The sequence below is a fragment of the Suncus etruscus genome, chromosome 9, assembly GCF_024139225.1.
Source record: "Suncus etruscus isolate mSunEtr1 chromosome 9, mSunEtr1.pri.cur, whole genome shotgun sequence".
Lineage (NCBI taxonomy): Eukaryota > Metazoa > Chordata > Mammalia > Eulipotyphla > Soricidae > Suncus > Suncus etruscus.
Genome location: NC_064856.1, coordinates 96949818 through 96967306, shown reverse-complemented (window position 1 = coordinate 96967306; position 17489 = coordinate 96949818). Strand labels below are relative to the sequence as shown.

General features: G+C 45.0%; 1 protein-coding gene across 33 annotated transcripts in view; it reads right to left on the bottom strand.

Annotated features, from left to right (window-relative positions):
• MADD (MAP kinase activating death domain) overlaps nucleotides 1-17489 on the bottom strand; it is a 50814-nt gene that overhangs the window by 7834 nt on the left and 25491 nt on the right. For all 33 annotated transcript variants that reach the window (XM_049779517.1, XM_049779519.1, XM_049779538.1 and 30 more), the window contains 6 exons: nucleotides 17329-17437; nucleotides 17018-17080; nucleotides 16514-16634; nucleotides 16320-16425; nucleotides 13788-13898; nucleotides 6900-7007 (listed from right to left, as the gene is read on the bottom strand). In XM_049779517.1, the coding sequence (XP_049635474.1) occupies nucleotides 6900-7007; nucleotides 13788-13898; nucleotides 16320-16425; nucleotides 16514-16634; nucleotides 17018-17080; nucleotides 17329-17437 (618 nt within the window). The remainder of the gene's footprint in view (nucleotides 1-6899; nucleotides 7008-13787; nucleotides 13899-16319; nucleotides 16426-16513; nucleotides 16635-17017; nucleotides 17081-17328; nucleotides 17438-17489) is intronic.

Here is a 17489-nt window from a genome sequence, read left to right as displayed (position 1 = left end):
GTGGCCAAAAAAAAAAAGATTAAAAGATGAAATTACAGCTTTAAAAAAGAAAGAAAGATGGAGCCCAGATCTCTGATCAAACTCTCTTTTGCTGCAGGTGCTGTTTGTTCCCTCAGCTGTGACACTTGCAGCGAGTGAACCCAATTTCCTCCTGAGGATGCCAATGATCATCAAGTTGCCGGAACTAAAGAGAAAATGCGCCCAGGGTAAGCTACATAAGAACCATTAGGTTTAAGAAATACAGTGGCCTTGATATGGTCTGACCATAGGCCCCCACTATTCTCCATAGGACCCTGTGTTCCAGAGCCCCTGACCCTTTATCTGGATGTCTCAAAAGGAGAACCTCACACTCTGGACACTGAGATCTAAATGCACACCTATGTTTGGAGAGATCTTTCTTTTCTTTTTCTTTTTCTTTTTTTTTTTTTTGTTTTTGGGTCACACCTGGCAGTGCTCAGGGGTTACTCCTGGCTATCTGCTCAGAAATAGCTCCTGGCAGGCACGGGGTACCATATGGGACACCGGGATTCGAACCAACCATCTTAGGTTTTGGGTTGACTGCCTGCAAGGCAAACACCACTGTGCTATCTCTCTGGCCCCCAAGAGATCCTTCTTTTAAGGCCTCTGGTTTCCTGCAACCCACCATGATCCCTAGCTGAGGAAAAAGGTGCCGTCCTCTCCCTCTGCTCCTCCAGTAACAAGGAACTCTCTTTCCTTGCCCCTCCAACCATTATCCCCTCCGGTCCCCTCATTTCTGAGGGTGGTCCACACTCTTGCACACTCTACTCCGAGTTCTGAAGACACCTACCTCTTGAGATATCCTTGTAACATGCTTCACACAATGACACTGATGACTTGACCTTCCCAGGGGCTTGTAAACCGGGAGAGGATAGCAGAAACCATGCCTCTGCCCCCACTCCCAGCAGAGCCCAGCCCAGGACAGGGCCAGAGAGAATGTGGAAGACAAAGAACTACACAAGGCTCTCGGGTTCACTTGTGCTGAGAGTTCACGGGAGTCCTGAGAGCATTACCAAAGGGGAAGGTCAAGGAACAGAGCAGGACTCAGAGGCCTGTAGGCAGGTGGTCTGTGATTCCCTCCACATGGGTAATGGGGGCAACTCCACATCCCACTTTCCTTTCAGAAAAGGTTATGTGGTCATAAACTCCTTTGGCTCCTATCAAAACCAGTATGGAAGGGTAGGGCGTTTGGGTCACCACAGCGGGTAGGGCATTTTTGCCTTGCATGCAGCCAATCCAGGTTTGATCCCAGCATCCTATATGATCCACCAAGCCTACCAGCAGTGATTTCTGAGCACAGAGTCAGGAGTAAACCCTTAGCACTTCCAGGTGTATCCCCAAAACAAAACGAAACAAAAGTAGTATAGAGACTCCCCATAATTATGCAATCAGTACTTGTATATCATCCAGCAATTCCACTCCTCAACTACTCCATGAGCACAAAACCATTTATTCAAAAAGACCTATGTCACTGCATCCTTATTTAAATGGTCATAAACCAGAGACAGGGGCTTGAGCAATAGTACAGCAGGAAGGGTGCTTGTCTTGCACATGGCTGATCCAGGTATGATTTCTGGCATCCCATAATGATCTCCAAGCACTATCAGGAATGATTTTTGAGCACAGAACCAGAAGTAAACTCCTAAGCACTACTGGGTGTGGCCCAAAAACTTAAAAACCACAAACACTGGGGCTGGAGAGATAGCATGGAGGTAAAGCGTTTGCCTTTCATGCAAGAGGTCATCGGTTCGAATCCCAGCATCCCATATGGTCCCCTGTGCCTGCCAGGAGCAATTTCTGAGCATGGAGCCAGGAGTAACCCCTGAGCACTGCCGGGTGTGACCCAAAAACCACAAAAAAAAAAAAAAAACCACAAACACACACACACACACACACACACACACACACACACACACACACACACACACACACACACACACTAAGTGCCTAACAATAACCTAGTAAATAAAGAAACTGGTATATAGGGGCTGGAGAGGTAGTAGTCTTGCATGTGCCTGACTGGAATTCGATCCTCAGCACCACATAGCGTCCCCCTATCCCTTCTGGGAGTGATCCCAGAGTAAGCCCTGAACATCACTGGGTATGCCCCCAATACAAAGGAAAGAAATGGAGGTATACTTCTGAATTCCAAGAAAAGATTAGGCTTGGTTTTTGCTACATCATTGTTGGGACTAGAGGGTACCATGCTAAGTGAAATAATTCAGAGACTGGAGAGATAGTATAGTAGGGTACTTGCCTTGCATGCAGCCTACCCAGGTTTGATCCCATCTGAGCCCTGCCAAAAGTGATCCCTTAATACAGAGACAGGAGAAAGGCCTAAGCACAGAGAAGTGTGATTCAAAAACATATACACAAAAAATAAAATATCTCAGAAGGAAAAAGACAAATACCAATGATCTTTGACTTTAACCACTGGACTGATATTACCAAATAGAGAAGCAGAAAAATATGGGAACTAAAAAAGTAAGTTCTAAAAAGTATACTTTCGGGGCTAGAGTGATAGCACAGTCGTAGGGCATTTTCCTTGCAAGCGGCCGACCCGAGACTGACTCAGGTCCAATATCCAGCATCCCATATGGTCCCCTGAGCCAGCCAGGAGTGATTTCTGAGTGCAGAGCCAAGAGTAACCTGAGTGTCTCTGGGTGTGGCCCCAAAATATGCCAGAAGATCGAACCTTGATCTGTCAGACACCTTACACCCTGCGCCACCACTCTGGCCCCTGGTATGCTTTTTTTCATTGTTTTATATGTTGGCAGAAGGAGCTCCTAAGTGGTACTCAAAGGCCCAGGAGCCTTTGCCAGAAATTCTGAGCCAAATAGGCCAGTGGTTAAATAGACGCAAGGGCCCAAGGATATAGAGCTGCTTGGCCTTTTGAGTTGCAAGAGATTACCTGGGCCAACTTGACAGTGTTCACGGGTCTCCAGGGTCACACCTGACAATGCTCAGGGGGCTATATGGTGCCAGGGACAGAATCAGGGTTGATCACATGTAACCCATGTGCCTTAATCTCTATACTATTTCTGTCCAAGTATACTTTATTTTTTTTTGAAGGGTGGAGGGGGGCATGAGGATGTAAGCTTTTGGGCCAAACTCGGTGATAGTTAGGGATTAACTTTGGCTCTGTAGTTAGGAATAACTAACTCATCATGGTACCTTAGGGACTATTTGCAGTGCATACAAGGCCAGAGCCTTATCTCCTGTATTGTCTACTGTCTCTGGGTCTCAACTGTGCAGTTTTAAAAATCCACATCAACTCTAACAAAGCTTGGGAGGAAGTGAAAGGAAACTTATTTTTTATGTTATTTATTGCTTTGTGGTTTGAAACATTTACAGTATATACCATTTCACTTTTGTAATGAAAGAAAAGGCAATAAATATGGTTTTTAAAAGTCCTTGCAAAATGCTATCCACGGGTCATCCAGACAGCAGGCTGTGCTCTGAAAAAGGCTATCAGGTCATCTCGCTGTAGCTGATGGAGGCAGAGGGAGTGAGGCCTGCTCTTATCTAGCACGGCAGTGCTTCATGGGAGAGTTGTCTATGACAGAAGGGGCCCAGTCCTTACAGCAGGGGCTTCAGATGAGGGAGGGGTCCTTGCAAATGGTGAGAGAGACTTAGATGCCAAGGATTCTTTGGGAGACATTTACTTATTGAATTTGTTGTTGTTTTGTTTTGTTTTGTGGCTACACCCAGCAGTGTTCAGGGATTACTGCTGGATCTGTGCTCAGGGCACCTTATGGAGTACCAGGGATTGAGTCCAGATTAGACAAGTACAAGGCCTTCCCTATTGTACTATTATCTCCAGTTCCCATTTACTTAATTTTTTCCACTCTCCCCCAATTTACTTAATTTTTATTTATTATTTTGGTGGGTTCCACATCCTGGGGGGGGGAGGGGACTCGGGGATCAGCCCTTGACTTGGTACTTGGGGAATCATCCTAAATGTTCAGGAGATCAAATCCAGGTATCCTGAATGCAAAGTGTGTGCTCAGGTCATGTCCCCAAGAAATGTACTTTGGTGGCGCTCAGGGGTTCCTCCTGGCTCTGTGCTCAGTAATCGGCTCCTGGCAGGCATGGGGAACCATATGGGTTGCCAGGATTCGAACCACTGTCTGTCCTAGATTGGCTGCATGCAAGGCAATTGGCCGACCGCTGTGCTATCTCTCCAGCCCCAAGAAATATATTTTTAACAAGAAAAGGTAAAGATATTAAAATGCTGCCACTCTCGAGGTGCAGATGCCCTCTGTGAGTCTTTAGCTTTGAGTGCTCCCAGCACAATCAAATGCTGCCAAGTGACAGTGAAGTGTATGCTAAGGCGTCAGAATCCAGGCCTGTGATAAGAAGGCTATTCAAGAAGCTGAAATTCAATGAAAAATGAAAAAAGTGAAATTCAATGAGGTAAAAAGGGAACAATATTCAGGAAAATTATTCAAATTTACTATTTTAAGTAAAGGTATATTTGACCCTCCTTTATGCTTATTCAGATGAGATCCATTTTAGAATTAAAAACAACAAAAAATGGCTAACAGCCAATTTTCTTTCCAAACCTGAAGTAAGATAAAGTTTTGTTGAATCTGTGATTCAAAATCCAAAAGCAACAGAAGAAATGACTGATAATTCAGGGGCCGGGCGGTGGCGCTAAAGGTAAGGTGCCTGCCTTGCCTGCGCTAGCCTTGGACGGACTGCGGTTCGATCCCCCGGTGTCCCATATGGTCGCCCAAGCCAGGAGCAACTTCTGAGCACATAGCCAGGAGTAACCCCTGAGCGTTACCGGGTGTGGCCCAAAAACAAAAACAAAAACAAAAACAAAAAAAAAAGAAAAGAAATGACTGATAATTCAACTACTTCAAAGTTAAAATAATCACTGGTGGTGGGGCTAGGTTGGAACACTGTATGCCTGAAACTGATATATTACAGACATATTTGCAAATGACAATGCTTAAATTTTAAAATTTGGAAAATAAAGTTGAAAAGAAAAGCCTGTGTGGCAGAAAATGCCATAAGTGAAATAAATACATGGGACTAACAAGGAATTTTATGTGAATAAATCAATCTGTCCAACTCTGAATTCAGGACCACTTTTTAAAAAAAGAACCAAAACACACAGCGCCACCTATGGAGCATTCCTGCCTACACACCAAATCCAGAAATAAACAGAAAGGCCTACCTATAAAGCATTCTTCTTTTAAAATTGTTTTTGGGCTATACCTGATAGTGCTGAGAGCTTACTTTTGGCTCTGTGCTCAATGAGTATATGTGATGTGGGATCAAACTGTGCCCAGCATGTACAAGGCAAGTCTTTTTTTTTGGTTTTTGGGTCACACCCGGCAGCGCTCAGGCTCTAAGCTCTAAGCTCAGAAATCGTTCCTGGCAGGCTTGGGGGACCATATGGGATGCTGGGATTCGAACCACCATCCTTCTTCATGCAAGGCAAATGCCCTACCTCCATGCTATCTCTCTGGCCCCAACAAGGCAAGTATTAATCCCTGTACTGTCTCCAGCCCTTAAGGAGCGCTCTTGCCAAAATACCAAATCTGAAATCAATCAAATCTCAATGTTTAATACAAGTGACAAAGAAACATGCTGTTTGGACAACACCAAAGAGAGGCAATCAGCAAAAATATCTAGACTCTGAGATATTCCATGTTGAATTTCTTCAACAAAATTAATAACCAATTGGGTAAGATACCTGCCTTGCATGTAGCTAACCAAGCTCAATCCTTGGCACCCCAAATGGTCCCCGAAAAGAGTTAAATGGGAGGGTAACAATTATGTTAAGAGAAGTGGGGGCTGGAGAGATAGTACACTGGTGGGGCATTTGCCTTGCACAGACCCGGATTCGATTCCTGGCATCCCATATGGTCCCCCAAGACTGCCAGGACCGATATCTGGGCACAGAGCCAGGAGTAACCTTTGAATGCTGCCAGGTGTGGCCCCAAAACAAAAAAAAATAAAGAGAGAAGTGTCAGAGTCAGCAACCAAAATCATGAAAGCATATATTCTCTTTGATTCAGCAATCCCACTTCTGAGAATCTTTAGATATACTTGTACATATATAAATTGAAGCAGGTAATCACACTTACACCATTACAGACAGTACATACTGATTAAAAAAAAAACAAGGATACATATACAACTGACTGGTTACATAAATAAGGGTATAGTCACATGGTGGAATATTATATAATAGTAAAAAGAATTAAAAACATTTTGTTTGTTTTTAGGCTCAACTTAAGTGTAATAAAACTATGAAGGGGGGGCTGGCGTGGTGGCGCTAGAGGTAAGGTGTCTGCCTTGCCAGCACTAGCCTAGGACGGACCGCGGTTTGATCCCCCGGCGTCCCATATGGTCCCCCAAGTCAGGAGCGACTTCTGAGCGCATAGACAGGAGTAACCCCTGAGCGTCACCGGGTGTGGCCCAAAAACAAACAAAAAAAAAACTATGAGGGGGCCAGAGAGATAGCAAAGAGGGTAGGGTGCTTGCCTTGTACCTTGCTGTCCTAGGTTCAATCCCCAGCATCCTATATAGTCCCCTTAGCCTACCAGGAGTGATTTCTGAGCACAGAGCCAGGAGTAATCCTTGAGCACTGACAGGTGTGGCCCAAAAACAGAAAAAAACAAACAAACACTGTGAATTTGCTTAGTGCATGTAGGTATACAAACACATACATATAAATACACACACATCTATGTACATAATGGGAAATTATCTTTTCTACCACTTTCAAAAGGGACTGATAATTTAATTGAAAGTGAATCATAATATTGAATGAGAAAAATGATAAAATAGTCTGGCATCAATTCTGGAACATCCTTCTGGCTTGCAAATGTTCTTTTGGGCCCCTCACCTAAACAGATACCTACCTCCATGAAAAAGATGTCTCCGTTTGTGTCTGTCCCTGCATGTACCACGAATGTCTGTTTCTTCATGTGCCGGCTGCCACTGGACCGGATAGAGAGATCACGTCCATTCTGAGAAAAGAGAAGTCACTGAGGGACACATGTACATTTGTTTCCTAGAGTGTGCCTGGAGCCAAGAACCCTACATTCAGCAATCAAATTGGTATCAGTTTCCTTAGCATTATCACCTGCTGCCAATGGAAGTATTTTCAGAGTTTAAAGTTTAAAAGGTTGAGGTGGCAATGTCTAAAAGAAAAAAAGGAAGTGAGAGAAGAAAAATGTCTGTCATAGAGACAAATGGGGGAAGAGAGGCGGGGAGTGAGGGAAACTGGGGACACTGGTGGTGGTGGGAAATGTACACTGATGAAGGGAAGGGATGGGTGTTGTACATAGTATGACTAAAATTCAATCATTAACTACTTTGTCACTGTGTGTTTCACGGTGATTCAATTATTCATTTATTCATTCATTTATTTATTTTTGGTTTTTGGGTCACACCCACAGTGCTCAGAGGTTACTCCTGGCTGTATGCTCAGAAATAGCTCCTGGCGGGGCCGGAGAAATAGCATGGAGGTAAGGCGTTTGCCTTTCATGCAGAAGGTCATCGGTTAGAATCCCGGCATCCCATATGGTCCCCCGTGCCTGCCAGGAGCAATTTCTGAGCTTGGAGCCAGGAGTAACCCCTGAGCACTGCCGGGTGTGACCCAAAAACCACACACATAAAAAAAAAAGAAATAGCTCCTGGCATGCTCAGGGGACCATATGGGATGCCGGGATTCGAACAACCGACCTTCTGCATGCAAGGCAAATGCCTTACCTCCATGCTATCTCTCCGGCCCCTCAATTATTCATTTAATTAAAAAAAAAAAGACTAGTGGAACCACACCAAGCAGTTCTTAGGAACTGATAGGGTCCAAACCCAGAATCCTGCACATGCAAATCTGGAGATATATTCAACCACTGGAGTCACATCCTCAGTCCCCCAACATTTTGATCTATAGCATCCTATACTTCTTAAAAATGTGACTCAGGGCCCGGAGAGATAGCACAGCGGCGTTTGCCTTGCAAGCAGCCGATCCAGGACCAAAGGTGGTTGGTTCGAATCCCGGTGTCCCATATGGTCCCTCGTGCCTGCCAGGAGCTATATCTGAGCAGACAGCCAGGAGTAACCCCTGAGTACCGCCGGGTGTGGCCCAAAAACCAAAAAAAAAAAAAAAAAAAAGTGACTCAATGGACGATCTAACTTGCCTGGAGCCTAGAGTTGGTCTATGCCAGGAAACTTCAGGGGTAGGGTCTCTTTGTATTTAGGCCAAGGTTATTCCTTTCCATGCCCCTCATATTTTGGTGGGCCTATGAAAACAATTGCCACTCTAACACCGTTTTTATTGTGCTCCTTTGACTCTAATCCTTAAAAAAAAAAACCCACTTAAAATTTGAGGTTAACTTAAGCTAATATGCATGTACATGGAAATGTAAAAAATACTATGCCTCTAATGTTTAAGGAGGTACGTAAGTTTTATGGCTTTGGATTGCCTTGTGTGCTGTTAAGAAATATTATAATGTGTTACAATCTGGGGACTTGAGGAACAAAGTAATTGTACATGGATTCTGTTTTATTTATCTTAATGTTCTTTGGCTGAAAGTTCAAAGTTAAGATATCAGCAAGGGGACTTCTTCTGAGAATTATGTTATGGGTAATTGTCCTTCCACTGTAACTTTACCTTGTCTTCTTTCTTTGCATCTTTGTTCTCATAATTAAAAATGAAAAATTAAAAAAAAGTGTGACTCAAGGGCTAGAGCCAACCAGGGTTCTATCCACAGCATCCCATATTGTCCCCTGAGCCTGTCAGGAATAATTTCTGAGCACAGAGCCAAGAGTAACCCAAGTGCCACCAGGTGTGGCTCAAAAACCAAAAACAAACAAACCAAAAAAAGTGACTCAAGTGGTTGTGATAGGAACTGCAAGATAGTACAGTAGGTAGGGAGCTACCTTGCATTTAGTTTCTCTGGGTTCAATCCTTAGCACCCCATCTGGTCTCCTGAGCTTTGGCCGAAGTGATCCCTGAGCACAGAGCCAGGAGTAAGTCTTGAGCACTGACATATTGAGCCCCCAAACTAAAATAAATCAAAATTATTGATAGACAACAGTTAAGAGGTAAGGAGCTTGCCTTGCACATGGCTGACCAGGGTTCAATCCTGGTACCACATATGGTTCCCCCAATCTCTACCAGAAATGATTCCTGAACACAGATTAGGAGCAAGCTCTAAGAACCACTAAGTGTGGTATCAAAACAAATAAAAAAAGTTACTGACAACCCTGTTACTAGGGAGATGGTTACAGAGGTTAAGGTACATGCCCGGCGGACACCAACCTAGCTTTACCAGTATCACATGACCTTTAGAATATTGCCAGGTATATGGTAATATAACTCTTTTTGTAAAATAAATTTCCCCAAACAAAAACAAAATAGAAAAAAAAAAACAGAAGAGCAGAAAAGTTTAAGATTTTTGTTAAATCCTTAGTGTTGACTTAATTAAAAAGTTTAAAAGAGGGGCCGGGCGGTGGCGCTAGAGGTAAGGTGCCTGCCTTGCCTGCGCTAGCCTAGGACGGACCGTGGTTCGATCCCCCGGTGTCCCATATGGTCCCCCAAGCCAGGAGCGACTTCTGAGCGCATAGCCAGGAGTAACCCCTGAGCGTCACCGGGTGTGGCCCAAAAACAAAACAAAAAAAAAAACAAAAAGTTTAAAAGTAGCTACTAGATTTCTTTATCTGATTCTGCATTCAATCTGTGATCTCTGCTTTGGTGGAAGTATGTGATGAATATCCGGTACCACAGATATGTATCTAGAAGAGAGAAATATTTCAATAGCCTCTACCAGAATATAGATACTCTCCTCTGGCCTCAAAACAGTAAAATCAGTTGCACTGTGGAATTAATTAACATCATCATTAATTAACACATCAATTAACATTTTGTAATTTGTTACCTTTGTTTGCCCCCCTCCCCTTTGGCCATAATGATTAAGGGTCCAACATTTGGCTGAAGAATGTCACACTGTGCTCCTGCCCCAGAGATCATACTTTTTTTTTTTTTTGGTTTTTGAGTCACACCCAGCAGTGCTCAGGGGTTACTCCTGGCTCTATACTCAGAAATTGCTCCTGGCAGGCTCGGGGGACCATATGGGATGCTGGGATTTGAACCACCAACCTTCTGCATGCAAGGCGAATGCCAAATCTCCATGCTATCTCTCCAGCCCCAGAGATCACACTTTTATCGTCGCACTAGGCCTCCCACAATGGCAGTGCCTGTTGGATCTCACTTGGCAGGTGAGGTGGTGCCAACGATCAAAACCATGTCAGTAAGGCAGGCACTCGGCCACTAGACCACAACCCTGGACCCCACCTTATATTAAAAAACTTTTATTTGCTTTCTTCATTTTCTCCCTTTCTTCTTTGTTTATTGCTGCCCTGGCTGGGGGTCACATGCACTTGACTATGGTATGTACCAGGGGCTGCACATTTTTGGGGGGTTACACCTGGTGGTGCTCAGGGGTTCCTCCTGGCTCTACGCTCAGAAATCGCTCCTGGCAGGCTTGAGAAACATTATGGGATGCCGGGATTTGAATCACTGTCCTGTATGCAAGACAAACGCCCTACCTCCATGCTATCTCTCGAGCCCCGGGCTGCACATTTTTAATTGGTGGTGTCAGCATTTTTGTTTTGAGGCCACACCCAGAGGTGCTCAGGGCTTACTACTCTTGGCTCTATGCTCAGGGAATCATTCTGGACAGTGCTCAGGATGCAAGGCAAGTGCCCCACCCCTATACAATCTCTCTGACTAAGGGATTGCATCTAAGTTTTGGTGCTTGCACACACTTGGTTGCAGTGTGCTAAAAATCACTTTGGTGATTTTTGGTGCCTGGATCACAGATGGCAGTGTTACCAGGATCATCGTTGGCATCTGGAGTGGAACTGAGGAGGGAACTTACAGCCTTAAGTCTGCAGAGCAGGCACACAACCAAAGAGCTTCCTCCTCACCTCCCCACCTTAGATCTTTTACCTACACTGGGATAATTTTTACTCTCACATGGGTCACTTGTAAAATGTTGGTCTACTGAGTTTTGCAACTCCCTCAAACATTGATACAGCAAAATATTAAAAAAAAAATAAAGTTTGTGTAACAAAAGTTAAAAAAAAAAAAAGGCACTGGGGCCAGAACAATAGCATAGTGGTAGGGTGTTTGCCTTGCAAGCAGCTGACCCAGGATGGGCCTTGGTTCAATCACCCATGTCCCATATGGTCCCCCAAGCCAGGAGCAATTTCTAAGCGCATAGCAGAAGTAACACCTGAGCGTCACCAGGTGTGACCTCCCCCCCCCCCCAAAAAAAAAAAAAAAAACAGCAGATATGTATGTATCTGGAAGAGATATATTTCTCCATTACTTTTGTAACAGAAAAAGTAACAAAACTATTACTTTTGTTACACAGCAGCAAATATCACATTCTAGGTTGCAATGATAGTACAGAGTTTAAATTACATGCGTTGCATGCAGCTGACTCTAGTTTAATCTCTGGGCACCACATCTGATCACACAGCATCATAAGTGGACGGCCCTGAAAGTCCCTAAGCACCACTGAATTGGCCGAGGAAATTCCAGCATAACAGAACCTCAAGCTGAACCACTAGCCTACTTTGCCAAGAGTCACCAGTGGGGTTCCTGGCCTCCTGAGCACCACTTAGGAGGCCCTCATCTCCTCCACCCCCACCCTAAACATGAATTCTTATTCATTACTATCATCAATCTCATTAGAAAAGTTTTCCCGGGGCCGGGCGGTGGCGCTGGAGGTAAGGTGCCTGCCTTGCCTGCGCTAGCCTAGGACGGACCGCGGTTCGATCCCCCGGCGTCCCATATGGTCCCCCAAGAAGCCAGGAGCAACTTCTGAGCGCATAGCCAGGAGTAACCCTGAGCGTCACAGGGTGTGGCCCAAAAACCAAAAAAAAAAAAAAAAAAGAAAAGTTTTCCCGGGGGCCGGGCGGTGGCGCTGGAGGTAAGGTGCCTGCCTTGCCTGCGCTAGCCTAGGACGGACTGCGGTTTGATCCCCCGGCGTCCCATATGGTCCCCCAAGAAGCCAGGAGCAACCTCTGAGCGCATAGCCAGGAGTAACCCCTGAGCGTCACAGGGTGTGGCCCAAAAACCAAAAAAAAAAAAAAGAAAAGAAAAGTTTTCCCTTGGAGCCGAAGTGATAGCACAGCAGTAGGACGTTTGCCTTGTATGTGGCCGACTCGGGATGAATCCAGGTTCAATCCTCGGCATCCCATATGGTCCCCTGAGCCTGCTAGGAGTGATTTCTGAGTGCAGAACCAGGAATAACCTGACTGCTGCCGGGTTTATTCAAAAAAAAAAAAAAGTAAAAAGAAAAAGAAAAGTTTTTCCTTTTTTGGCTTCTAGATGCTCTAGGCTTACTCCTGGCACCGTTCTCAGAGATCTCTTCTGAAGGGACCCGCCCAAGGTGCTGAGAATTGAACCATTGTTCGCCACATGCAAAGGCAAGCACCTTGATCCCTCTTGTCTCTCTAGTCCTATAAAAATTTCCAAGTACTTAATTGAAACATTTGTAAGTATTGAGTACTTTCCAAGCTCAAAAGTTCTCCCAAATTCTCATTTTCATTTGAATCTCATCATTGGCAACAAATGCTACCAGCTGTTTTCCTTAAAATAATAGGCTTGCTTTATAAATTTTAGAGAAACATTTCTCAAATACCCACCCCTGAATTTCCATAATTGTTGGCAGTTGTGTCAAGAAAAACTTAAGAGGGCCCGGAGAGATAGCACAATGGCGTTTGCCTTGCAAGCAGCCGATCCAGGACCAAAGGTGGTTGGTTCGAATCCCGGTGTCCCATATGGTCCCCCGTGCCTGCCAGGAGCTATTTCTGAGCAGACAGCCAGGAGTAACTCCTGAGCACCGCTGGGTGTGGCCCAAAAACCAAAAAAAAAAAAAAACAACAAAAAACTTAGATCCCATTCACAAAGGGATCCAGAAATTAGTTCACCCAGAAACTCAAAATGTCATTGACTGTTCCTTCTTAAATCAATCACACTTTGGTATGTAGCAGAAATGTATTAGACACATCTCTTTGCTATCAACCAGAATTTTGGAAAGATGTACAGACTGCTACTAAGATGCAAACAAATTCATGATTTTAATTGCTTCCAGTAGGACATCCTTCAATGTATTATCTCTCTGAATTAAACTAAGAGATATAGCACAAAGGACCAGTGGGGACAGGCACTGATGTCTTCCCCCACATTAGGTATCTGGGGTGTGCCCACCTCTGATTCTATCCTAGCAGTGCCAATGTCAATGTCAATAAAAAGGAAACAACATCTGGGGCCAGAGAGATAGCACAGTGGTAGGGCATTTGCCTTGCACACACTGATTCAAGATGGACACAGGTTTGATCCCCAGCATTCCAAATGGTTCTCGAGCCAGGAGTGATTTCTGAGCACAGAGCCAAGAGTAACCACTGAGTGCCGCCAGGTGTGACCCTCCACAAAAAAAGGACACAACATTCAACATCTAAGTATCACAAGAGCAACTCTCACCTGGTGGGCCCTCAGGGATGTACAGGTCCCACATGGAAATGCTAGGCTACAATGGTTCTACCTGAGCATATCCTATCCCTGAACAGAAGAACGGAAGCCTCAGAATCATATGCCTATGCTCAAAACTGGGGGATCTAAAAATATGCAGAAATGGCCAACAGGGAAAAGTCTGTGTCTTAGGACTAAAGTTCCATAGTGGAAGACTGAAATGCAGAAAAGGCTCCCAGGACAGCCGTGAAAGGCTTACCAGGTCAGTCAGTTGGTCAAGCACTTCATTGATTTGCTGGCTGTACACAAGCCCAATGTGTGACTTTCCCATCAGGCGCCGCACCTTCTTCCTGATGTCATTTTTGTTCACCTGGAAAGCACAAACAGGAGCTGTTGAGGACTCTGCTCTCTTCCACTCGAGACAGAAGGGCACTTCTGAAGGAAGGAGGGAGAATATGAGAATGTGCATCCTACTAACAGGCTGGGAAGAAAAGGTCTGGCTCTGCTCCAGGGTGATTTCCACAGTTCAGTGCAGCTCTGGCTCCACTGGACATGAATATGACCACCCAGGGCTGCTCTGAGCTCAGTTCAGAAACTGCACTCAGATGGAGTGGAGACAACTTCCCAATGTTAAGGGATATTCCCTTTTCTAGCCAGATCCAACTAATACAGAAGGTCCACTGAGTAGATAGAACCTTACAAAAGAAAACACAACTAACTTAGCAGGCCTCAAGGGTAACCCAGGTCATCAAAAACTCCTTCATACCAAAAAGGCTGGGAGAGGAGCAGAAGCTAGGCCTCCTAACAACTCTCCTCCCCACCAAACAAAGCCCTGTCTCTCTCTCTCTGGGTAGGCATCTATCTGGTGAAACAATGCTTCCTGAACATAAAAACCAAATGCAACCAAATCACACCAGCACTGCCAACACTAGGTTAATAAGTAACTCTTTTTAATGATGCCATATTCTGGTATCTGCTAAGAAGTGATTTTTCTACATCTCTAAATCCATGGTTTCAGAACTACTATTAACAAATAATTTAAAAATTGTTTTAGGGGGGCTGATGCGATAGCATAGGTAGATGTTTGCCTGGCATGCGGCTAACTCAGGTCCTTCCCCAACATCCAATATGGTCTCCAGAGACATCCAGGAGTAATTTCTAAGTGCAGAGCCAGGAGTAACCCCTCAGCAAGGCTGGCTGTGGCTCCCCCAAAAGCAACAAAAAATTAGTGAAATTAAAAAAAAAATTGTTTTGGGGCCAGAGTGATAGCACAGTGGCAGGATGTTTGCTTGCATGCGAATGACCTGGGATGGACTTGAGTTTGATCCTTGGCATCCCATTGGTCTCCCGAGCCTGCAAGGAGCAATTTCTTTTTTTTGTTTGTTTGTTTGGTTTTTTTGGGGGATCACACCTGGCAGCGCTCAGGGGTTACTCCTGGCTCTATGCTCAGAAATTGCTCCTGGCAGGCTCAGGGGACCATATGGGATGCCAGGATTCAAACCACTGTCCTTCATGCAAGGCAAATAAATGCCTTACCTCCATGCTATCTCTCCAGCTCCCAGCGATTTCTGAGTGCAGAGCCAGGACTAATCCTTGAGCGCTGCTAGGTGTGGGCACCAGGTGTTGCCCAAAATCCAAAATATATTTTGTTTTAGAAACCAGAGAGACAGTATAGCAGTTAGAACACATGCCTAGCATGCATCAGAACTGGATTTGAATCTCAGCACCACTGAGTATCATTGTCTGCCACCTGGAGGTTTTTAAGCATCACTGGATATGTCTCTGGAAAGCTCGTGTGCCACCAGCAGCATCACATTCTCAGTCCTAGTACTGAACTGCTAGTTCAGTTGGCTGAGAATCATGGATTGCTCCCCACCCCGTGAGCTCCTAAGAAACTCCAGGAAGGCCCCTCTAAAAGTTGTCCTAATTGCATTTGGAGGGAGACCTACTAGCATCCTGCAACTATTCAACAAAGTTAATTAAAATTCAAAATAGAGGGGCTGGAGAGATAGCATGGAGGTAAGGTGTTAGCCTTTCGTGCAGAAGGTCATTGGTTCGAATCCTGGCATCCCATATGGTCCCCTGAGCCTGCCAGGAGCAATTTCTGAGCATGGAGTCAGGAGGAACCCCTGAGCGCTGCTGGGTATAACCCAAAACCAAAACAACAACAACAACAAAATTCAAAATAGATCAATGGTATGGGGCTGGAGAGATAGAACAAGAGACAAGGCACTTGCCTTATCCTTCACGCATTGCCAGTGGTCATTCCTAAGCACAGAACCAGGTATGGACAAAATCCTCAAAATAAATGATTAAGTAAATCTATAAATAATAAATAGTATGGAGGCCAGGGAAATAGCTTAATGGGCTGCATGTCACGTGGAAACCCTGGATTGGACCCCTGGCATGGCACGGTTCTTAGCACCACCAAGAGTAGCCCTAGAGTATTAGGTGTTACCAAACAAAAAAAAGGGTATGAAATCATCAGTCACCTGTACCATAGGGCTGGGAAGAAATACAACTCACCCTAGGGCTCATGTTTTGCACATAGGAGGCCTAAATTCAATCTCTAGCACTGCAGGTGCTCAGTACTGCAGAAGCAAACGTTGAGCACTAAGCCAGGAGTACCCTGAGCATCAAAATATAGCCCAAAGAGAAACAAAACAAAACAAACAGGGCAATGTCTTAGTGACTTCCAATCAACAGAGCATGTGCAAGCTGCAGAGGTGATGGGAAGAAGCCTCCCCACCTAGCACTGGCACCAATCAGGCAGAGGCAAAACCAACTCTACCTTCATCAGCAGCATGTAAGAAATGAGGTTGTGCAACAGTGTGGCCAGTAAGCGGTCCTCATCATCCTCTAGACGCTTCCGGTCATGTTCTCCCAGGGACAGGTACCTAAGTAGGACAAGTGAGCTCTCAGAAGGGGAAACCACTGGGAAGAGGTTAACTCTGCATTATTCTCTAGGTTTCCTAGATCTTGTACCTGTCGATCATTTCCTGGGGCCCCTGGTCCATGCCCATCCCTTCTCTCTCCACCATCACAGCATCTAGAAATGCATCTTCCCAGAACTGCATTTGATCCCAGAGAGTAGAACGTTCTTTGCCTATGAGGAACAGAGATTGTTTTAGGGGTTGATTTAACATAAAAAAAAAAAATACAGGGCTGGAGCAAATGCTTTGCATGCAGCAGGCCCCAATACAATCACCAGTACCACACAGAGTCCCCCAAACACCAAGAGAGAAGTAGTAAGTTCTAAGCACTGTCAAGTATGATCCAAAACTTAATAATAATAATAATAATAATAATAATAATAATAATAGAGCTATCAAACAAAAATCAAGACTAAATTCAAGTAAAAAGGAGCCATTACAAGTTCTAAGACAAAGGAAATACTATCATTCCACCCCAGAGCCCCAATTGCCTCCAAGTGAGGCACAGCCCAGTCCCACAGAGGAGGAGGAACACAGCACACAGAAAGGTGGTTACTTATAGAAAAGGTCTCCATAGCAGCATCCTCTAACTGGTCCCACATCGATCCTTTATCCCTTCCTGCCAATTTGGGGGCAGGAAGGACCATGGTGGCAAGAAAGGAAAGAAAGGAAGACAGAAAGATAGAAGCTGTTGATTAATACCAAAGACTAGTCTCTTGCTTTTAACCCCCTGCTTTTTCTGGCCCTGTGATGTCCCCTAGCCCATGAAAAAGCTATGAAAAAGCACTTGGACATCAGTGTAGAGAGCAGCAGTGCAAGCCCCCCATCCTCCCCAGCGAGCTCAGCTTTAGTCCCATCTGCTCTCACCCAGAAGGCCCTCATAGAGGTAGACACGCTGGCTGACATCTTCAGAGGAGCGTACTGGGCTGCCTCCCAGCTTCTCCTGGACACCTGGCTTCAAGTTGTGGGCTTTACCCTACAGAGAAGAAGTAAAAGGTAAGCTGTCTGAAGAGCCACGAGCAGGGGCA